At 43.8% G+C, this 24,602-nt stretch overlaps 1 protein-coding gene across 8 annotated transcripts in view; it reads right to left on the bottom strand.

The window, feature by feature from the left end:
• CHD7 (chromodomain helicase DNA binding protein 7) overlaps positions 1-24,602 on the bottom strand; it is a 509,619-nt gene that overhangs the window by 42,507 nt on the left and 442,510 nt on the right. For all 8 annotated transcript variants that reach the window (XM_029591355.1, XM_029591364.1, XM_029591363.1 and 5 more), the window contains 5 exons: positions 23,784-24,009; positions 23,343-23,551; positions 22,527-23,219; positions 21,027-21,184; positions 18,596-18,823 (listed from right to left, as the gene is read on the bottom strand). In XM_029591355.1, the coding sequence (XP_029447215.1) occupies positions 18,596-18,823; positions 21,027-21,184; positions 22,527-23,219; positions 23,343-23,551; positions 23,784-24,009 (1,514 nt within the window). The remainder of the gene's footprint in view (positions 1-18,595; positions 18,824-21,026; positions 21,185-22,526; positions 23,220-23,342; positions 23,552-23,783; positions 24,010-24,602) is intronic.

The raw sequence follows: 24,602 nt of genomic DNA, 5'->3' as shown, positions 1-24,602 counted from the left end.
ATAAGTGATATCTTCTCCTAGAAAGAATAATGCCTTTTAAAAGGAAACTCTTGGTATTTTTTCTGTGATGACTGTTTCTCATTTGCTGATATTAATGCATGGTGCAATGATTTTTTATTATATCTACTGCTTGACGATTTTGGAAACAAATGTTTTCCCTTGTACATAGTGCATTAGCCAATTTATCATGTACATCTTTACCTGAGGCCTGAAACTTTAAGCCACATAAGTCTTCTAGACTCTATAGTAATTACAGAGATCCTAGAAGAGACATAAAAGGCACCATATATAGATTTTAAGAAATGCTTATAACATTCTTCTGTCGTTCGTATTTCCAGAAACAGAAATATAGAGGCATCCTTAATTTTCTCTATTATACAGAAATTGGACCATCTGGAATTGATTATACAACATTCTTGACAGCAGAATAGACCACTGACTTTCTTTCCTGCCATGTCCAATTGCTTCACATCTATCCCAGGAGATATGCTGTTTAAAGATTTGGACTTCTTTGCTTTCTTCGAGGCTGCTCCCACTACTACTGATTTATGAAGAAACTGAATCTATGTCCCAGACACTGTTAGACTTTATATCTTAAGTCAACCTTTTTATCTACTGGAGAAATTTTAAGATATTCTTGCTACACTTTTAATTGAAGCTCTTTAAGCTTTACATGAACTGATTGCTTAGGTGGCTAAATTTAAATACACCAGGAAAATCTTCATTGTTAGATTTTCATTTTTGAGATCAAATGGTATGGCAGCAGCCAATTTTGAATAAAACAGGGTATGACAAATCAATTGGTGGACTTGTACTTCTGGCTGGTTCTGGAGATGTGGTTGATGGCAGATCAAAGGAACTTGCAATAGAATGGAATGACAGTTTCAAAAGATGATTGTGTATCCTCTTCAGAATTTGAGATTTTTATTTATTTTATTTATTTAACAGCTTTTAATATACCGGTGTTCGTGCGAGCACATCACGCCGGTTTACAATAAACTTGCGAAAGGAGGAAATTACAAAAAACAAGGGAGTGGGAGATGGAGCAGGTTTGAGAAAAAGGGGGGGGAGAGGGGGGAAAGTAAAGGAGGAAGAAGATAGCAGCTGAGAAATTAAAAGGAACGTAACATTATTTACATGAGAGGCAATAAATGAGGGATCAACATTGTCACAAAGTTACAGCGGATAATGAAGGAAATATGGATTGTATGGAGTATATATATGGAGGCTTATTTACGGTAGTTATGGCAAGTTATGAGATAAGGACAGACACTTCTTTAAAAGACTGTTTCTGCTTTGGTGATTCATCAAGAAGTTTCTTCTCTTGCAATAAAGTTTCTGATATACAATCTCAGTTTTCAATACCTTCCTATCAGAAGCCAACTTCTCTAAAACAGGCTGTGCTAGAGATTGAGGAGGATTAGCTGGAAAGTGCTTCATGTAAATGTGGACACAATCTAGGCACACTTTTTGCACAAAGGTTGATATTCCAAAGTTGCCTGATATGCCACAGAAGCAGCATCATTTTCCAGGAGTAGAACTGGTAGCGAGGATACTGAAGAATTTTCCATGCTGAAGAGATGTTTTGGCACTAAATGTTGACTGTGCTTATGTAGAATCAAGAATTTTTGGTGCCAACAGGGACAGAAGTTGATGCCACCATAGACTTCTGTGCTAATTGAACCTTGACCAGCATATGGATGATGCTAATGGAGAGATGTCAATGGCGCCACAGATAGTGTTGATGCAGTCTTTTTCTGCAGATGATGGTGCTGGTAGAGAACATCTTACCATCTAATGCTCTTTACAAGAACTAGCCTAATCTTAGCCTCGTTTTCCAGAAATTCTGGAACTAGTAGCTTTAGGTACTGGTCTATCTAAAAAACGTTTAGATTTTCTATCTGAAGATGATGAAATAAGTACTTCATGTTAAAGTTTCTTATTTTTTTGAGCTCTTGGAGACATTCTGCCACACTCCAGGGAGTGAAGCCAAGGCAGCAGAGACATTCAGTGTGAAGTTCTAGAATTGAACTTGTATGACTGCAATGAAAGCATAATTTACAACGGGTTTTACTTGATCTGGAATCCTTTGTGAAATATGATAAAATTTGAAATGAAAAGAAAATCTTTTTAAGCAAGCACAAAAAAGAAAAAAAAAATTGAACTAAAACTGAAAAAAATGTACACGACTAATTCATCCAAGAATAACCTGAAAATAAGAGGCAGCAGCAGCTGAAAAGAGATCAGAATACATTCTTTCGCTATGGAGGAAGAAAATAGATTGAGGCGGCTCATGTGGCAGCAACTGCGCAAGAACTCTCAAGCATGCTCAAAGTTTTAAAATCTTTCTGAGCTCTGGAATGTGAGGACCTGTGTGCAGTGCTCACCTACCACTAACAGGAGCTCACAGTGGGCCAAATTCCCTGCTGCTCAATCCACCGAGCCCTATGGTTTGGAGGTCCTGCTGATGGCCATGTTCCCTGCACACCTCACTCTCAGTAACTCGCCTCAGTTTGGAGTCAGCTGTGCTTCTCATTGTGGCCCTCCATTACTCTGGTCTTGTGACTGGCCCTAATATTGAGATCTTCTGATGGGAAAATTTGTTCTTACTTGCTAATTTTCATTCCTGTAGTCCCACGGATCAGTCCAGACTGCTGGGTTTTGCCTCCCTTCCAGCAGATGGAGACAGAGAAAAGCTTGAAGGGCACCCCCTGTGGCCCCCTTCAGTATAAACAATATCAAAGAAGAAATTGAATTTTAACTTTTAACAGATTCCCTTGCTGCTCCAGGAACAGTGGGTTCCTGGAGCAGCAAGGGAATCTGAACTCCTCTAATCTGGGATCCCAATGTGAGAGCAAAGCCCTCTGCAACGGTCTCATGTGAGCGAAGGCCCAAGGAACCAACTCCAGCATAGACGCCATAGAACCAAGCACCTGCAAGTAATCCCAGACCCTGGGAACTGGCAGGGACAAGAGACGAAGAGCCTGAGACGTCAGCTTGTCTAATCTGCTCCTGCATAAATAAGATTTTCCCAATCAGAGTATCGAACCGTGCTCCCAAAAGTTCAGGATTTGTGCAGGACACAAATGACTCTTCGCGGGATTGATGATCCACCCAAGATAGTGAAGGTTCTGCACCACTTTGCCAAACACCTTCCTGCATAGGCCCTCTGACTTCGCTCGAATAAGCCAATCGTCCAAGTATGGATGAACCAGAATCCCTTCCCGTTGGAGAGCCGCCGCCACCACCACCATCAGCTTGGTAAAAGGTACAAGGAGCGGTGGCCTACCCGAACAGGAGGGCTTGAAACTGATAATGCCTGCCGAGGACCATGAAACAGATACCTCTGATGGTCCTTGCGAATCCCTATATGTAGGTATGCCTCTGTCAAATCGAGGGAAGCTAAAAACTCTCCTCCTCTGACGGAGGCAATGATGGACTGTAGAGTCTCCATACGAAAACGGGGCACTCAAAGGGCTCTGTTGACTTTCTTTAGGTCTAAAATCGGGCAGAAAGACCCCTCCTTCTTGGGAACCACGAAATAAATCTAATATCTTCCGGTCCTTTGCTCGTCTGGAGGAACCGGGATCACAGCTCCTAGGTCTACTAACCGACGAAGCGTCTGAGTGACATGGCGTCATTTCTCCAAGGACCCGCAGGGAGACACCAGAAACAGGTCACGCAACGGATGAGCAAAATCTAACGCGAAACAGTGTTCTATGATGTTTAGAACCCAGTGGTCTGATGTTATTTTGACCCACTCCTTGCAAAATAGGGATAGCCGCCCCCCTATGCTTGGAACGGAGGAATGGGTCGGCGCTATTTCATTTTGAGGACTTAGCTCCCGCTGAACCCGGAGCGACCCTGTCACGGGCAGGTCTACGGCCTCAAAAGGAATGAGCCCATGACTGGAGCCTTCCTGATGGCTGCCTCTGGCCAGAGGTGGGTGGTCTAAACTAACGAAACTGGTACTGACCCCTAAAACAAGAACGGGAAGAACCGAAACCCCTGGATGCTTTAGGACTATCCTCAGGGAGCTTGAATACCTTATTATTCCCCCAAGGATTTAATGAGTTGCTCCAAATAGTCTCCAAAAAGGAATTTCCCTCTAAAGGGAAGCACTCCCAACTGCGACTTGGATGAAGCATTGGCTGACCAATTACGAAGCCATAAAAATCTGCAGGCCGGCACTGTGGAAGCAATCATGCAGGAAGAAGTACGAAGGAGATCACACAAAGCATTGGCGCCATACACCACTACCACCTCCAAACGATCCACCTGCTCCGCCTCCTCAGGGGAAAGCACCCTGGCACTCAGGAGCTGTTGTACCCACCTGAGGATCACGCGTTGCATCAAACTACTGCAAACCTGATGAGTGGGCCCGAACAGAAAACCAACATGGAGAAAGAAAAAACCCCAGAATCCTCAGGTTTTCTTAGCCTGCTTTGGCTGAATGAACTCTACATGACTTGCTGAGAATGACTTGCAAACTTCAGCTGGTCAGGCAGGCAAGCTGGCACCAGAAAGGTGAGGCCTATTCATTGGGTCACAAAGAAGAAACCAAAGGCGGGAGTTTCAGGCACTATTCTCAGGAGTTTTTATCAACACAGCCACAGATGTGTTAATTATCTTGATCAGTAAGATTTTAACAGAACAAAGGACTATCTCGAGAGTGAGGGCAAATGGGCCACGCCTGGGAAAACTAATCAGGGCAGTTCAGAGATAGTCACATCATGTTGTTGACATGACAACCTATGTAAAATGATTCTTTGGGCAGTCACGCAAGTCTAGAAGCTTCCACAATATTGTATGTTATCTATAAAAGAAGGATCACTTCCTGTATCTGATGAGATGCTGGTGGACAGGTTGTCAGAGGCATGGCATCAGCATCTCCCGAGAATACTTATATTGTTCAATAAAAGATTATGTTTTTCACTGAAAATCTAAGTGCTCTTGTCTCCCTGGCCATAAGCATGATAAAAAATGGCATGGCGCTTAAACTGCTGCCCTAACACCAAAGGCAGACACCTCAATGATTCTCTTGAGAAGAACTTCAAGTTTACAATCCTGGGGATCCTTAAGGGCCGCCGCCCCAACAACCGGAATAGTTGTACTCTTCGTGACCGCCGACATGGCTGCATCCACCTTAGGAACCCTGAGGAGGCCCAGAGAATCCTTCAGCAGCGGATACAACTTATCCATAGCCCGCCCCACATGAAGGCTAGCTTCTGGAGTATCCCACTCACAGAACATAAGCTGGAGTAACATGGGATGAAAAGGAAAAGTTCTAGTCGGTGGGTGAAGACCAGAAAGGACCAGATCCACCGTGTCCTGTCCCTGCGGCACTTGTGGGACCTGAATCCCCAGCTCTGCAAGGACCTGCGAGATCAGCTCTAATTCATCCAGACGAAACAACCGAAGGTCCCGAGGATCATACCCTCCACAGGCGCCACTTGCTCTGAATACTCATCCGCATCAGCCGGAAGTGGATCCACTGGAGAGGGATTTCCTATGGCTGAGTGGTCACCTGGACCCCACTCCCCGGACCGCCCGAATGAGAGACACCTCTAGAGGATCCGCCCTAGAAACCTTCATTTGGGGGGGGGGGGGGAGTCCAGTCACTGGTTGACCCGAATTAGGATCCAGATCCCCTGATGGCATAAGGCTAGCTAAATAAGCCTTATGCATTAACAAGACAAAGTCTGCCGAAAAGGGGGACTGGCCCTTTAAATTTCCCCACCGGGGGGGGGGGGGTCCTAGAGACTCAGGGGAGGCTGGCAATGAGTCCTGGGGAGACCCAGGGTTCCAATCATGTGGAGACATCTGTGGAGGGAGATCCCCTCCCCCTGCAAAGAAATATGCAGCAGCATTGAAAGAACACAAAATGGCCGCCGTTCCTGCATTCGGCGGGAACGGCGCAGGCCTAGCTCCAAGAGACAGCAGCGGTTTACCTGCACCACAGGACCGTGCTGAAGGCTTCCCCCTCCCGCCAGCCGCTGCTGCCGACAGGCCCTCTCTACCCCAGGGATGCAGCGGGAGCAGAGGTTTTTGCGGGAGAGCCGCGTTGCCGGCTCCCGGCAGGCACCACAACACGAGGCACATGGCATTGTCTTTGTGCAGAGGACAGAAGCCTAAAAATAACCTCCGAAGCCCGGGAGACCATATGCGCCGCTGAAAACCTTTTTTTTTTTTATATAAACACGGCAATTAGCTAGAAACTGAGGCCTCACCAGAGGAATAATTTTCTGTGGCTCAAGGGGGGAGGGACTGGCCTACCGGTAAATCCCCCCAGTTACTCACCGGTTTTGAATAGCTCCAGGAATGAGGGTTGCTAGAAGCTAACCCCTGCCAAGCGTACAACCAAGGAGGGGAGCTCAGAAGAAACTTCCCCTTGGGAGGCAAAGTGCTTTTTTTTTTTTTTTTAAAGAAATAGCTCTGATTTAGCCTGACTGAATATAGATTCCTGCTGTTTTTTTTTTTTTTTTTTTTTAAACACCTAAGTACCAGGACCGCATGTTCTGCCACCTTCATCTGCTGGAGACAGAGAGATACTGAAGGAGGCTGCAGGTGGTGCACCGTACTTGCAGGGGGTGCCCTTCAAGTTTTTCTCTGTCTCCATCTGCTGGAAGGGAGGCAAAACCCAGCAATCTGGACTGATCCAGGTACGTACAGGGAACTGTGTTTTGTTCTGCTCAGCTTTGTATTTTGAACCTAGTATTGTCGTCTTCCTAGTTCTTTTTTGTGTATGGTTTGTCTGGCCCCATTCTGTAGCCTTTTCTTTGCTGTTTGTCTAGTCATGTGTTTATGTTGTATTTTTGGTGCACTCCCTGTCTTGTGTGTGTGGGCACCTTTCTGTTCCCTGCTTGCTTTCTACAGCCAAGTTCTGCCTTGGTGGATGTTCCTTGCTTCTGTTCTCAAGTGCACCTCCTGCCAAGTCCTGCTGGCCAGGGCTAGATTTAAGATTGTGGCACCATTCTGCAATGTCATGGTAATGGCTGCCCCTTTGAAGCTGTGATGGCCCATGGCACTACAGCAAGGAGAAGCTGACTTCTCTTTGGCCTGCATATTTGATGCCCTAGGCCAATGGTTCTCAACCTTTTTTTGGCCGGGACTCATCTGACAGATGGTTCTCACATGCGTGACACACTGAACATGTGACCAACATGGGGTTAAATGTAAACATGCACTCTGCATCCACAGGAATCCCCTCAACCCCCAGCAATGAGTGCAGAGCAGATCTAGGGCATTACTCTGTACAACTCACCATACAAAAAAAGATATTCTGGTTCTGACGACATCTCAGTAAAAGAAAAGCAAACTCCCTTTACTACCAGGCATAATAGCCTTCCTTATAAAAAGGTAGTAATTTACCACTAATGCATATCCTATTGAGAAAACACAACAAATAAGATTGATACAAATGTCTACATGCTAGTAAAATACCTCACACCTCAGTCACAAACCCAGAACTGACACAGAAAAACCACAAATTATAAATATGGAGACAGAATCTGGAATGGAAAACCAAAAAAAGCCACTTTGCACACAGTGCGAACCTGGAGAAATGGAAAGAGAAATATAGCACCTAACAGACTCTCAGGATTTGTAATAATGCACACAGACTAACCTGCACAAAGTTACACCTGTATTATGGAACACACTCAAACAGTAACAACCCTATCTAAGAAATACAACTATTAAACCAGGCCCTAAACACTAATACATTTCCTATTGGGAAAACAGAATAAGCCAAGCTGCTACAGAGCTATACTAAAAATGTTACAAAACAGATGCTGAACAGAATAACATCCAACAATTAAAAACTCATAAAAATTATTAAAACATGTCCAAATATCAATAAAATATTTCAAAACAACAGACATCACATAATACCCAATAATTAAAATGGCAATCAATCAAGAAAAATAAATTTAAAAAGCCACCTTTACTTACCCTCTCCAGCAACTCTCCTACTCCTTTCCCTTCCAGGCTAATAACACTTACCAGAAGCTGCTGAAGCTCTGACCTCACAGTCCTCTTCCTTAGCACCCACATCCAGTCACTCATACACACACACCCCCAAATTAGACCCCACGACCAGTCTCGATCTCTTTCATACCAGTCATCTTCCTGACCAGTCTTCTCTCTCACACAGAAACACATTACCTCCCTGACCAGTCTCTCTCTCTCAATCACACAAATGCTCTCACACCCCCACCCCCAAGCTCTCACCCATTCACACCCCCACCCCCAAGCTCTCACCTATTCACACCCCCACCCCCAAGCTCTCACCCATTCACACCCCCACACACAAGCTCTCACCCATGCATCCATTCACACCCACAGACAAAGCTCTCACCCAGGCACCCATTCACATCCACAGACACACAAACTCTCACCAAAACCTTCTTCCTTCACTGCAGGGATGGGCTCCAGTTCCGCTGTGGCTTTACTCAGGCGGGTCTTCTTTTTTCGCCGCCACAGGGATGGGCTTCCTTGGCAGCCTTGCTTGGTCGGGGTCAAGTTTCCTCTTCCCCACCACAGGGATGGGCTCCCGTGGCCACCTTGCTTGGTCGGGATTTCCTCTTCGCCGCCACGAGGATGAACTCCCGTGGCAGCCTTGCTTTGTCGGAGTTCGACACTGCCATTCCTCCCACCCCACCCCCGGGCTATGCAATGCCTGCCTCACTGGCCAAAGGTTTCCTCCCTTCTTCCTACTTCCACTGGCAGGTAGAATGGAGGAGGCTTCTGATTGGGCTGCACGGGGGCAGGAAGAATGAAGGAGGCTTCCCATTGGGCAGTGGGGGTAGGAAGAAAGGAGGCTTCCAATTAGCTCGTGGGGGCTGGAAAAAGGGAGAAGGGAAAGTACAACGGGGCCGTGGGACACCGGGAGACTAGAGACACCTGCCGGTGTTTGGCGACACACTGTCAGGTTTATCACTTCAGTGGTGTGTACACACCGGTTGAGAAGCGCTGCCCTAGGCAATTGCTATGCCTAAATCCAGGTATATACTACCGTACCACCTGACCAATTACAATTCCCACTGCTTGCACAACACACAATGAACTACTTATAAGGAATGCTTAATTAATGTGTTTTTGTGCGGTAGCACTTGACCTTGTGATGACCACTGTCAGGTTTATCACTTCAGTGGTGTGTACCATTTTTTTTAAATGAAATGTATTTATTATTTATTTATTTAGCAATTTTTATATACCGATATTCATGTAACATGTTACAAATCACCTCGGTTTACATAATAACCATAACCATTGCAAAGGAATTGCATTACATTAAACAAGGAAGTAAAACTTGGATGCAAATGAAAAGGGGTATTACTTCTAGTCTCTCTTTTTTTCTTTTTCCATTTACTATTTTCCTTAAAATCGGCAATGTATTCTATTGGGCAGTCGGTCCAGACCCCCGAAATAAGATTTAAGAAATAGAAAGGACTGCAGTCCTCAGTCACAACAGCACCAAAAGAAGAAAATCAAAGAAAATAATATAAGATCACCACAGAGAAGAGTCAACATAACACATAGGTAAGCCAATAGAATACATTGTCGATTTTAAGGAAAATAGTAAAATGAAAAAGAAAAAAGAGTGACTGGAAGAAATAATAATAAACATAAAAAAATACGGTACACACCATCGAAGTGATAAACCTGACAGTGGTCATCACAAGGTCAAGTGCTACCACACAAACACACATTCATTAAGCCTTCCCTATAAGTAGTTTGTTGGATGCCTAAATCCAGGCCAGCTGCCGGCCACCAGGACATGAGAGCTCAACAGAGGGGGGAGATGATCGGTTTAGGCAGAAGAACCTGATGCTTGACCAGCTCTGTTCCTGTGTAAGCCAGTTGTTCCAGCCCATGCTAAATCCAGAGGTTACCACAACTGACAGCTGTACCCTGACATAGGTGGTGTATGTTATGTGTCAGTGCCACTGACGTCACCCATTTGTGTGGCTGGATTCATCCTGCTTGTCCCATATTAATTCAATTGTAAAAAATTCCTTTTACAAATTACATCTTGTAAGGAAGTTTCGCCCTCTGCTTGCTCCCAACAATTTTCGTATGGTACTTTAGGCACTTGTTCTTAGTAATTTCAACTACTGTAATGTTTCATCGGCTGGTCTCCCAAATATTGTTCGAGATCATTACACTTAGTTCAGAATGCTGCTACCCAAGTCTTGTCTGGTGCCAAGTTCCACGACCACATATCTTCAATTATGGCTAACTTGCTCTGACTCCCTATTAAATGGAGGATTATGTATAAGATGTGGATAAAGGTGAACCGGTAGATATAGTATACTTGGATTTTCAGAAGGCGTTTGACAAAGTTCCTCATGAGAGGCTTCTAGGAAAAGTAAAAAGTCATGGGATAGGTGGAGATGTCCTTTCGTGGATTGCAAACTGGCTAAAAGACAGGAAACAGAGAGTAGGATTAAATGGGCAATTTTCTCAGTGGAAGGGAGTGGACAGTGGATTGCCTCAGGGATCTGTATTGGGACCCTTACTGTTCAATATATTTATAAATGATCTGGAAAGAAATACGACGAGTGAGATAATCAAATTTGCAGATGACACAAAATTGTTCAGAGTAGTTAAATCACAAGCAGATTGTGATAAATTGCAGGAAGACCTTGTGAGACTGGAAAATTGGGCATCCAAATGGCAGATGAAATTTAATGTGGATAAGTGCAAGGTGATGCATATAGGGAAAAATAACCCATGCTATAATTACACGATGTTGGGTTCCATATTAGGTGCTACAACCCAAGAAAGAGATCTAGGTGTCATAGTGGATAACACATTGAAATCGTCGGTTCAGTGTGCTGCGGCAGTCAAAAAAGCAAACAGAATGTTGGGAATTATTAGAAAAGGAATGATGAATAAAACGGAAAATGTCATAATGCCTCTGTATCGCTCCATGGTGAGACCGCACCTTGAATACTGTGTACAATTCTGGTCGCCGCATCTCAAAAAAGATATAATTGCGATGGAGAAGGTACAGAAAAGGGCTACCAAAATGATAAGGGGAATGGAACAACTCCCCTATGAGGAAAGACTAAAGAGGTTAGGACTTTTTAGCTTGGAGAAGAGACGACTGAGGGGGGATATGATAGAGGTGTTTAAAATCATGAGAGGTCTAGAACGGGTAGATGTGAATCGGTTATTTACTCTTTCGGATAGTAGAAAGACTAGGGGGCACTCCATGAAGTTACCATGGGGCACATTTAAAACTAATCGGAGAAAGTTCTTTTTTACTCAACGCACAATTAAACTCTGGAATTTGTTGCCAGAGAATGTGGTTCGTGCAGTTAGTATAGCTGTGTTTAAAAAAGGATTGGATAAGTTCTTGGAGGAGAAGTCCATTACCTGCTATTAAGTTCACTTAGAGAATAGCCACTGCCATTGGCAATGGTTACATGGAATAGACTTAGTTTTTGGGTACTTGCCAGGTTCTTATGGCCTGGATTGGCCACTGTTGGAAACAGGATGCTGGGCTTGATGGACCCTTGGTCTGACCCAGTATGGCATTTTCTTATGTTCTTATGTTCTTAAGATAGTTACGCTTTAGGCTTCTCCACTCTGATCAACTTACCTGGCTGGGTGAGCTCTATTTTAAAAATTTACAGGCTGCCACATGCCTCCTCAAGGTTCCAATAGTAAAGCTTGCATATTTTAACATCACAAGTAATAGGGATTTGCTCCTGGATAAGGTTGTTAGAGCCTTATAGTAAGTCCTTTAAGAGGTCTTTAAAAACTTTATTTAAGAAAGCTTATACTGATTTGTTTCATTTTTTTTTTTATTTGATTTTGTTTTAAATGTTTGATTTGTCTCTTTTGTATGATTATGTATATTATATTGTTAAATGCTACAAAATTTATGTTATGGTATATATATTCTAATAAACCATAACCAAAGATTTTAATATTAGCAATATGAATGGAAAAGGCCTCAATTCCATGAAGTCTGGCATTTTAGTTACAAGCTTAAAACAAAACACAAAAAAAAAAGACCCCAACATTTTACATGAGCATTTCTTCTCCTCTCCCCAAAATGTAAATTTTCAACTGAGAAAACTGGAATATATATAGATTAAACCAGTGTTTCTCAACCTTTTTTATGCCAGGGACCAGTTAGCTTCCTTCCATAAATTACATGGACTGGTTGCAATGCCGATGAGTGAGGAAGGGAGGGTTCCCCATAAAAGTAAAGAGTAGGGAAGGGAAAGAGGATATATGTCCTGCTTATTAGTCTTCAATCTTATGGGTCAGCCCTGCAGCTGGTCAGTGTTATTTTAAGAAGATAGTTAGCCAGTTTAAAAAAAAATTTTTTTTAAATAAGTTGGTCTTGTTAAAAAAAAAAAAAAAAAAAAAAAAAAGCTTAACTTTATCTCTGTTCTCTTCCCTCGCCTAGCCAGCCACCAGTTAGTTGATCATTGAAAAATACTCTCCTTTCCTCTTTGCCTTCCCCCAAGGGAAAGCAGTTGCTTACCTGTAACAGGTGTTCTCCTTGGACAGCAGGTTGTAGTCCTCACATGTGGGTGACTTCACTGGATGGAACCCCGTCACGGAAAACTTTTCTGTCAAAGTTTCTAGAACTTTTGACTGGCACACTGAGCATGCCCAATATGCCATAATCCCTGTAGCCACAGGGGTCTCCCTTCTGTCTCGTTTGTAGCAAAAGGTGCGAGCAAAAAAAAAAACCAAAACATTTCGGACCAACTCCACGGGGTGGTGGGTGGGTTTCGTGAGGACATCATCCTGCTGCCCTGGGAGAACACCTGTTACAGGTAAGCAACTCTGCTTTCTCCCAGGACAAGCAGGATGGTAGTCCTCACATGTAGGTGATTAGCAAGCTACAGGCTGACTCATATTTAATTTGGACCAATAGCGTACAACTTGTGCATCAGGCATAACAACTGGTGTACTGTTAAGAAAAATGAGGCAGCCTGAAAATCACAGCAGATGGATGTGGAAGGAGTTGGGATTATACTAGAAATAAATTCTTCAAGACGGATTGGCCAAAGGCAGAGTCCTGACGTCCTTCCTTGTCCAAGCAGTAACGTGCTGCTCATGTGTGGAGAGAGCTCCATGTTGTAGCTTTACAGATGTCAGCAATCTGTACTGAACGACAGTGTGCTACTGATGTTGCCATGGCTCTTACTGAGTGCGCCTTCACTCGTCCCTGGAGAGGAAGGCCTGCTTTCTCACAGCAGAATTCAATACAGTCTGCTAGCCAATTGGAGAGTTTGTTTGCCCACTGCAATTCCTGGTTTGTTTTTATCAAAAGAAACAAAGAGTTGGGTGGATTTCCTATGGAATGCAGTGTGGTCTAGGTAAAATGCAAGTGCACGTTTACAGTCCAAGGTGTGTAAAACCCTCTTGCCCTGGTGAGAGTGGGGCCTTGGGAAAAATGTGGGCAAGACTATAGATTGATTCAAGTGGAAGTCAGTAACCACCATGGGAAGGAATTTAGGGTGAGTACAAAGGACCACTCAGTCATGAAGGAACCTTGTATAGGGTGAGTATATGACAAATGCTTGTAACTCACTAACTCTTCGAGCAGATGTAATGGCTACTAGGAAGAGAACTTTCCATGTAAGAAATTTAACATCGCAAGAGTGCAAAGGCACAAACGGGGAGTGCATGAGCCTTGTAAGTACTACATTTAGGTCCCATTCAGTGACTGGTGGGCGTAGAGGGGGTTTAAGTTGTAATAGGCCCCTCATGAACCTACTCACAAGGGGTTGTGTTGTACTGGGGCATCCCCAACTCCTTTGTGGTACGCTGGGCCCTAGCACACTCACCGAAGAAGTCTGGAGACCAGAATCTGAGAGGTGCCAGAGATAGATGGAGTAGGGCAGGAAAAAGGGTTGATACCTTTTTTGCATGCACCATATGGTAAATCTATTCCACTTAGAACAATAGGATTTTCGTGTGGAAGGTTTTTGTGAGGCTACAAGCACTTGAGAGATATCAGTTGAAAGGTTGAGCAGTTGCAGAATCAAGCTTTCAACATCCAGGCTATGAGGGACAGGGTCTGAAGGTTTGGATGCGTACGATGCCTTGGTTCTGAATTATGAGAGTGGGCTCCGCGCCCAGGCGAATTGATTCTCTAATCGAGAGGTCGCGAAGCATGGGAAACCATACTTGTTGAGGCCAATACGGGGCTATGAGTATCATTGACCTTTTGTCCTGTTGAAGCTTCACGAGAGTTTTGGCTATCAGCGGTATTGGGGGGATACGCGTATAGGCGGCCTGTGTTCCAGGGGCGAGCGAAGGCGTCCATGGCTAACTTGTTTTTTTGCCTGTGCAGGGAGCAGAATCTGTCCACTTTGTGATTCAGTTCAGATGTAAAGAGGTCTACTGTTGGTTAACCCCAGCGCTGGAAGATTCTGGTCGTTACCACAGGATCCAGAGACCACTCGTGGGGATGGAACTGTCGGCTGAGGTGATCTGCTACTGTGTTCTGTATACCTGGCAGACAAGTGGCCCAGAGATACATGGAGTGTGCTAGGGCCCAGGCCCAGATCTGCACGGCTTCTTGGCAGAGGAGAAAAGAGCCTGTGCCTCCCTGTTTGTTCAAGTACCACATTGCAACTGTGTTATCTGTTTGTATGAGAACATTCTTGTGTGAAAGGCAGTTCTTGAACGCATATAGAGCATAACGTATAGCTCAAAGCTCTAGGAAGTTGATCTGAAAAGTTGCTTCAAGTTGTGTCCAAGTACCTTGAGTTTGAAGATTGTTCACATGAGCTCCCTAACCCAAGTTGGATGCGTCTGTGGTTAAAGTTATTTGCGGAACTGGTTGCTAAAAGGGTAGACCTGTTAGCAAGTTGGCTTTGTTTGTCCATCAGAGAAGCGATAAACGTAACTGGTGGGTTACTTGAATCTGGGAGGAAAGTGGTTGACTGGCTTGGAGTCACTGAGATTTCAAAGTCCATTGAGTTATTCTCATGGCCAACCAAGGCCATAGGAGTGACATGGACCGTGGAAGCCATGTGGCCCAGCAATGTTAGGAATTGATGGGCTGAGGCTGTTACTTTTGTGCGCAGAGACGAAGCTAGGTTGGGGAGTGTGACTGCGCAGTCATTGGGCAGGAAAGCCTTTGTGACTGTGGTGTGCAAATCTGCTCCAATGAAAGTAAGGAAGTGAGATGGAGTCAGGTGGGATTTTTGGTAGTTGAGAAATCCCAAAGAGTGCAGCAGATTGATAGTGAGCTGGAGAGCATCGAGAGCTCCTTGCTTGGATTGGCTCTTGATGAGCCAGTCGTCCAGGTAAGGAAAGACGTGTATGCTTTTCTTGCATAGATGGGCCGCAGCCACTTTGTAAATACACCGGGTGCCGAGGCAAGTCCGAAAGGCAGGACTTGTTGATGTCCCACTAGGAAATGCAGGTACTTGCGGTGATGTGGGAATATTGGAATGTGAGCGTAAGCGTCTTGAAGATCCAGAGAACAGAGCCAATCTCCTTTTTGCAGAAGGGGGAAGCATGGTGCCCAAGGACACCATTCTGAATTTTTTTTTTGTAGAAATTTGTTAGGATTGAGGAGGTCTAAGATGGGGCGGAGGCCCCCTGATTTCTTTGGAATGAGGAAATAGCGGGAGTAGAACCCTCTGCCCTGCTGTGCCCAGGGAACAGGTTCCACAGCCCTGGTGCCCAGAAGGATGGACAGTTCTGACTCTAGAAGACTTGTGTGATCTTTTTGCATCCATAGAGGATTGGGTGGTGAGTCCGGGGGGTACCATGAGGAAGTTTAGATGGTATCCCTGGGTTATGATGGATATAACCCATTGGTCTGTGGTAATTTGAACCAGTTGGTTATGAAGTGTGAATTCGACCTACTGGCAAATCTGGATTTGTGGCGCGGCTGCTCTCTGGATAGATCTCAAAATCCAGAGGCTTGGACTGTTTGCGTGGTGGCTGAGGCCTGGATGTCTTGGGCTGTCGAGGATGTGCTCTCTGAGACGGCCTGGTTGGCCTCATGCAAGATGTAGGTGGGTAGTATCTGCGTGGGCGATAAAATGGTTTTCTAGGGTCCCTTCTGGTGGATCTCCTTGCAGAGGAAGGGGCCTCTGTAGTAACTGTAGATAATTGCTGCAGGGTCTCATTGTGGTCTTTTAGTTGAGCCACTGCGTCTTGTATCTTGTCTCCGAATAGGTTTTCACTGGTACATGGCAAATCATCAAGTTTGTCTTGGACTTCAGGTCTCAAGTCAGATGCTTTCAGCCAGGCCCACCTCCTGCCGCTAATTCCAGTTGCTGACAAGCAAGAAGCTGTTTCAAAGGAGTCGTAAGCAGCACAAACTTCATGTTTCCCAGCCTCAAGGCCTTTCTGTAGTATGGTATTGAGACTATCTTGCTGTTGTTGGGGAAGAGAGTCGACTATTCCCTGAACTTGCTTCCAAAGATTCCTTTGATACTGTGTCATGTAAAGTTGGTATGCAGCTATGCGTGATACTAGCATAGAGCCCTGAAACATCTTGCGATACAAAATATCAAGGAATGTTTGGTCTTTGCCAGGAGGTATTGAAGTGAAGGTCGCAGTCTTCTGGCCTTCATCTGTGCAGTCTCAACCACCACTGATTGATGGGGTAGTTGTGGCTTTTGGAACCCAGGAATATATTGGACCAGAAAAGTTGCATCTGTCCTCTTATTCACTGGCTGGACAGTACAAGGATGCTCCCAGTGATGATGCTGGAGATCCACCAGCACTTCGTGGACAGGGATAGCCATAACTTCTTTTGGAGCATCAACAAATTGGAGAACTTCCAATATTTTGTGGCGTGTCCTCCTCTGTAATCAGGCAAAGGGGATTGTCTCTGACATCTCCCTTACAAAATTAGCAAAGGAGAGATCTTTTGGGGGAGATTTTCTCCTGTCTTCTGGAGGAGATGGTTCTGATAAGATGTCCTCCGTGGATGTGTCGGTGTCAACATCTTCCCATGTGTCAGAAAAGGTCTCTAGTTGAGATCCTGAGGGAGGAAAGAAGGTTGGTACTATTGGATGTGTTGGCACTGATGGATCCTTCGATGGCCTCGATGGAAGATGTGGTGGCATTGATGTGGTTTTCGGTGGCACCAAAGGCATCGAGGGGAAACGTGGGCCTCCTGGTCCCAAGAGTTCTGATGGACCAGGCATCGGTTCCGGCATCGGTGAAATCTGTGTTGAAAGGGGACTGGAGTCCGTGCCTTTGTCCTCTGAGGATTCCGGAATGGGAATCAGGACTTTCAGAGACTTTGCGGGTTGCTTTGGCATCAGTGGCCCGGGCTGTGTCGGAAGGGCACAGATGAGTGCATCCAGTCTGGTTAGCAACGTTGTAAATATCGATGGCTCCGGTGTCTGTATGGGGGCCGGCATCGATGGCTGTAAGTGAGAGCATCGAGCACCGCCTGGCGGATGAAACCATTCAGTTCCTCTCTGAAAGCTGGTGTAGATATCACAGCTACAGGGGGGGAGGCAGGCTAGGTGCTACTGGCACCTCCACAGGGAATTGTGGGGGCTCAGTACCCAGCAGTGGGGGCTCAGTACACTGCCGGGTGGAGAGGGTGTTAAAGGCTCCTCTACCCGTGTCCTCTTTGCAAGCGGCTTGATAGCCATAGAGGCCGATGCGGTGTCGGTGCTGGCACCGGGAGTAGACTCCCTCGGTGCTCAGTCCGGTCTTTCTCCAGCACAGAGGAAGATGATACAGATGATACAGACGGAGTTGGTGACAAACTGTCACTGCTGCCTTGGTGCTCCCGGCGAGGTTTGATGACTAATTTCTTCGATGCTCCTGCCAGTGACGATTGGGTGGATGCCGATGGAGTCAGCTTGATTTTAAACAGGGTCTCCATCTTGTCGAGGCGAGCCCGCCTACCCTTTGGAGTCATCTAGGCCCAACTTGGGCAGTGAGAAACGTTGTGTGATGAGCCAAGGCACAGCACACAGACATCATGTGGGTCGGTAACCGACATGGTATGGGGGCATTCCGGACATGATGGCAGCGGTTGAAGCCCAAAAACGGTCGATGGCTTGCGGACACCGAAAAAGGTAGGGGCAGGAACCGACCGAAGACCGTGAACTTTACTCACCGAGCAATGAAAAACAATATCACGATGGGAGACCCCTATGAGGGAACTTTTTAATGAAGTAATCTTCAAGTTATTTCCGTGAGGAAAATTTTGAGAGAGAATTCTCACAGAGCTCCTAACCGCGAGGCAAACTGCAGAGCAGAAAAAAAGAGACTGAAGGGAGACCCCTATGGCTACAGGGATTATGGCATGCTGGGCATGCTCAGTATGCCAGTCAAAAGTTCTAGAAACTTTGACAGAAAAAAGTTTTCCGTGGTAGGGCTCCATCCAGTGACGTCACCCACATGTGAGGACTACCATCCTGCTTGTCTGGGAGAACATTCTATGCTGCAGGGCAGGCCTTATCTCCTCACCCTTCTGCTATTACTGTTGCTCTGCGGTCCAGCAAAAATGCTGCAAGGGAACCGTGCTGGTCCTTAGACCCGTGGTTGAGAAACATTGGATTAAACTCTACCTCACGCCACACTTCAGTTCTCACACACACGCCAAAGTTATAAACTATCATGCCTTTGCTAACTGAGGGGATGCAGTGATGTCCTCACTGCCGCTGAAGTTGCCTTGACCAACCATTGAGAGCTCTGCAAAGCTTCTTTTTTGTAGGGGACTGTCCACAGTAGTTGGCGTGTATCCAGGGATGAGCCCCTGGAAATCAAACATCTGGCGCCTATTTACTGGCCACTTTCCTTTCAACACAGTTTCGCAGATGTTGTCTAGCCGGTTGATCATTACTCGGTCCTGTCAAAAGAAAAGGCACATAATGAAGTTTGGGTTGTTTTTTTTTTTTTTTTTTTTAAACCTGGAGGTAATTATTTCAATTAACAGGTTTCAGTACCACTGATGAATGTTTACAGCAGCCTAGTGCTGGCACAACTTCAAACTACAATAAGTGTATAATAAGCTGGGGAAGAGGGGACAAGGGAGGGGCAGGGTGCCATTCTAACTTGTTTACATGCAAAATAGTAAATTACAAAGGATATACATATAGATATAAGAAAACTTTCAAAACATTCAGCACAAAAAAAGAAAAAAAACCTCATCATTCTGTGCGAGAGTATTCACACTGCAATGTATTGTTAAATTCAAAAACAGGATCATCAGACAGAACATGGGAATGGAAACATCCATTTTTTAGCCTCAAAGCTTTGGTGCTTTCAGATCAAGCAGGCTGGGTCTGAAATTGTCCCAGGAAGTGGTTCCTCATTAGCGTCACTGTTAATAAAAATTCAGCATTATGAAACCTAGGGACATCTAATGAATGTCAATTTTCATTCCACACCCATTATCACTTCAGATTGCAATGAAGCGTGCACACAAACACCCTCCTTCTCCACACTAATTAAAGCACTTGGACAACAGACTCCTTATCCGCACCACTAATGGTGAATCCTTTCAATCTTATTTGTGAAATTATTAAATCATTCCTACTTGATAATTTTAATCATTTATTCTTTTGGTTTGTGTATACACCCTATTTTGTGATGTATGGAGAATGTCCACTGCTAATGGTGGTGAAACCTGCCTTTAGCCAGCTACACAGAACACTGCCCAAAAGCCACAAGTCAAATCTCAGCAGCTGCCACAAACTGCTCCTTTTCTCTGCTATAACTCTATTGGGAGGGGCTGCCTGGTCTTAAACAAATGGCCCCGCTAAGGTGATTATTAAACTAAAAAGGCTACTACGTTTTTAAATTGTGAAACACAGATCCAAAGTATACATAGATTTCTTGCATTTTCTAGCAATATTTCTGTACACAGCCAAACATAGGATTAAGATGTGGAACAAAGCAACCACATCTAACAACTCTTTGGATGCAAACTGATCGTTCTCATATACCCTGCTTTCCATATCATAAGATTAAATCCATGATAAACATATTTACCAACCCCAGTAATTTTCCACAGAAATATTTACAGACTGCATGCATTCTAGAATCCCTTCTTAGATTTTTTTTTTTAAGCTGCTTATATAACCCAAATTACATGAACTTGGGGCTTAACAGATGCTCCTCATAGAAGGAAGCAAGCAAAACAACTGTGTTAGGATCTTTAAAAATCACATTTTACTAAAGTTCCTGGTTAGTTTTTTTTTTGGGGGGTGGAGGGAGCAAGGGCAAGAGAATTCACCAAAGTAAAACAAGTGGATTAGGCCCAGCCTAGTGGTTAGAGTAATGGGTTGAGAACCAGACAAAATCCTGCTCTTCTCACTTGCCTCAAGTAGCCATCTAGATTGTAAACTAATTTGGGAAGAGATGTATCTGTAAATAATTTGTTGTAAAGTACCCTGGTGTAGAATATATAAATACAACAAACAACATTATGTACAAAACTGAGCGAGACCAATGGCCCACTGAGCCCAATATGCTGCTTCGATGGTGGCTAGTCTGGGTCACTTGGACGTATGCGGCAGATCCCAAGGGGAGATCCATTCCCTGAGGAAAGAGATCACGACCTGCCTAATTGTTAATGGACCTTTCCTTCAGAAACTTTATCCAGCTATTCTATTTAAAGTCGAACACATTTTTTGGATCCAGTTTTTACAAAATATTCTAGAATGCCTAGGCTCTGTGCATAATTGACCAATCTAAGCTATGTCTTCCCAGGTTCTTGAATATGACTATTTTAGAAATCCTTGGTTAAAGGATCATAACAGGTGATACTGGCCATTTTCTTAACCACATGAAATAAGCTTGGCTGACATAAAAGCAAACATGTAGCTAAAAAACTGCAATAATAAAGAGGGAAATCAAATTTTGAAAAACTGAAAAGAAGGAAAATCTGATTTTTTTTTCAAGATTTAAATTTCTGAAAATATGCGCATGTAACATTAGGAAACATTTGCAATTTTCCCTATTAAGTTGTGTACTACCTAACAAAATTAGCTGCCCTCCACAAATGTTGACCAAGGTTAAGAAAGGCAGATACTCAAGGCCACACAAACCTTGGGCCAAAATGAAAAGGCAAAAGTCCTTTCATGGAGCATTTGAGCCAGTGACTGGTCCCCATCCTCCAAGTAAAATCCATCACGGGTTTCATCCCGTGCAGTGCTCAAGGAGGCGTTGCTTTCTTCATCAAAGTTCTTGCCCTGAGAAGCAGCCCCTGCCAAAGAAAAGATGACTAGGCATTAGTACAAGTGGTGAGAGCAACAGTACACAATAAGCAACCAAATGTCCGATCTTGTAGAGGTTTATTGTGTGCAAATATACGCAATAGAGCCCGACTCCAGCCGAGTTTCGCCCTCTTTCAGTAGGGCTGCATCAGGGGTCTTAGCATGTATCGATGCTATGTCTCCTTCAGAGTGTGGTACTTTGTATGGGCTATAGATAATGCAAAACTTCTCCAGTCTTTGCAACACAAAAGCGCATCCATTTCGCCAAAAGTGGACTCTGGATCTCAACAGTGTAGAAGTCACCGTGATCACTTTCAGAGCAGACTGCAGGCAGCTGAAAACAGGACAGGTGGAATAACCTTATACATATTTTGAACTCTTGTATTACACAAAACTGCTGATCTTAAGATGGAAACCAAACAGGCTAGACCTAAAAAGAATGCGTTTTGTTGACAGCAGCTAAGGTAAAGGAGAACAACATCAAAGTTTAAATCCTGTCATTTTCCAGCAGTATTTAAAAACATTTGATATTCTGCCTTCCTAAATTAGTCTCAAGGTGGATGACAATCCAAATTGCAATCAATCAAATCAAAACTAAACATAAGGTTAGAGCGTATAGTATACAGGTATGGCTCAAGAGAAGAGGTAGATTGCAAGAAGTCATCTAAGTTAAAACATAACATATAGTAGATAACAAAAAGCTCTGTGGGTGAAATGGATAGCAAGAATATACAAATACATATATACTGTAATAAGGTGGGCACATTGAGCCAAGGTAGTAAAAATAAATGAAGCTGCAGTAGACGAAGTTGTGGGCTCACGATCAGGAAGTCCTGGCATATACTTAAACCTCTGCTTTCTTAAAACTTTCAAATGTCTTCCCCAGCTATGCTATGGCCTGTCAGTGTTGCTAGAGAGGTACATTCAATCCCATACATTGTCCTTTCCAGTCAAAATGGCTTGGCTTAACCTGAAAAAATGATTCCCTTTTTGGTCTGGCCTTGGATATGTATCAACTGGGATTGTACAAACAGTTTTGCTTTCCTTACTAAATTATGAAACAAAAATTCACAAACAAGCATAAAACTGGAAAATGGAGAAGGCAGAAATAAACCAAGTAAAACCGAACCTAACAGACTTTGATCAATCATTCAAGGATTTATCCTATTTAGCCAATGACATTTATTTTACTAGCCCAAAGGAGATCAGTCACCTTTTTAAAGGAGTAATTTTTTCTAAAGGATATTACATAGGAGATGAGATCACAGTTGCTCCTGTATGTACATAACAGTCAAGATAGCATTATCCACAATATTTATGTGCTAACTCTACCTTCAAGTTGTGATGACTCTTCCGATTTATCGTCATCATCAAGTTTCTCTTCATCCTCCTCCTCTGAGCCCTTTTCAGAAAGGGATTTTGGACCTACATCTGGAGTCATTTCCACATCCTGCATTTCACTTCTGAAGGGAATGGTCTCAAGTTCGTTTTTTTGCTTATTTTTTTCTACAGCATTTCTCTCACTTCCTTCATCTTCCTCTTCATCTTTGATATCAAATTTCGCTTTAACATCCATATCCTCAGACTTCTTAGCTGTAGATTCTTCATGTTCTACAGTTTTTTCTTCCTGAATTGGTGCTGATGGAACCATGGGAGGCGGAGTTGGACTGCAGGACGGGCCTGGTGGATTCAGCAAAGACACATTGCCATGCTGGCCTGCACCACGGTTCTGAGCAAAATTTTTATGCGCATCCAGAAAGCAGAGGTCAGGATCATTAAGGATGTGGTAATCAGTCCTACTGACTCCATGTTTAGCAGCACCAATCAGCAGGTCCCTATCATGTTTGCCACTCTCCCACCACTCAGGCAGATCCAAGCTTGGCTGGCAGAGTTTTAATCTCTCAGCTAGTTGAGGGTGCCGCAGAACCTGCTCGCGGATCTTCCTTAATAGTTCTATGCGGTACAGGGTTCTAGAGGCACGTTCTTCAGTGATTGGCTCAATCATGGTGGAAAGATCTGAGAATTCTGCAAGGGATAAAAAGTAGTGTTTAAAATAATGGTACTGATCTTTATTCAAACAGGCACTGAAAACAGTTACAGCCCTTATCCACTTAATTTTAGCGTGGTTTTTCTAGTCACAAAATATACCTTCATCTGGTTTAGTTGACATGCGACACACTCGCTTGCACATGGCAACAAAACTGTTGAAGTACTTCTCCAAACTCTCATCAGATTTCTTATCAAGTCTAGCGAAAGCTCTAAACTGGTTCCAGTCAAAATGCTGCTTAATTGGGTCAACAATAACCCCAAATGTGGATACTACACGATAAAAATCTGCTTCTTCTCTCCTTGTCCATCTGAAAAGAGCAAAAATGAGACAAAAAAAATTAGGTAAAGTGACTAGTATTAAATTTAAAAAGCCATAATGGCACCTCAGTGTTTCTAGAATATCTACATTGTATTAATATTAAAAATACACTAATCGTGAAACATACAAAATGTTTTTGGTTTTTTTTAAACTATCAAATTGAGAGCAATTTTGGTGGAGGGGAGAATGGAGGCAGAAACAGGTAACTAGTTCAAACTCACTTTTGGCGCTTCTCAGTTATAATGGCTTCTCTTTCTGCCTCCAGTGCTCTAACTTCCTCTCGAGGTCGCCTTCTCCTCCGGTCAGTTTTCATTAAGGCTTCCTGTCTCATCTGCTGTCTCTTGTAGCTACGCTGATAGGCAGTAATAAGGCGGCGTAGACGAGTGGTAAGTGTCGAAGTGTTAGGCCAGTAGAGCTGCCCTAACTCGGCACCATCACTGTGCTTGCCTGAAAAAGCATAAAAGAGGGGATGGGAGGATAAATATACATATAATAATCCAAAGGACACTGGCAATGTCATCCTTGAAGTGCTTGGTACATTTTAGCCCTGAAATGGGGATTACAATCTTATTCTCTCATTACACAGTAGCAATAGAGTGAGACAGCAGTAAACTCTGCCCTTCACAGAAGAATAACCATTCATTTATATTTCTACATGATTCATGGTTTTAGCTTAATATAAAAAAAACCTTAAGTGAAAGAAGTACAATATTTATCAGGTAAAAAATTAGGTATTTTCAATTTTATACTAAAGCATGCTTACTTTCTCTCTGCAATCATATGACAAATTCCCAGCTGAAAGTCTTTAGAGGATATTAATTAGATTTAATTATTTGCATGTGACTGTAAAACTATGCATCTATATGAAAGATGCTGTTACAATAAAAACTAATTATGCTGCAGACGATGAAAAGATGCATCATCTTTGATAGTAATGTTATGCATTTGGGCTTATGGGGGTAATTTTCAAAGCCATTTATGAATATAAAAAGCAAGTTTTCTTATATGTATACAGGATGCTTTGTAGACAGCAGGATGAA

This window comes from Rhinatrema bivittatum, chromosome 2 (genome assembly GCF_901001135.1).
Source record: "Rhinatrema bivittatum chromosome 2, aRhiBiv1.1, whole genome shotgun sequence".
Classification (NCBI taxonomy): Eukaryota; Metazoa; Chordata; class Amphibia; order Gymnophiona; family Rhinatrematidae; genus Rhinatrema; species Rhinatrema bivittatum.
Note: the sequence above shows the minus strand (reverse complement) of the source record. Positions and strands in the feature narration are given on the sequence as shown.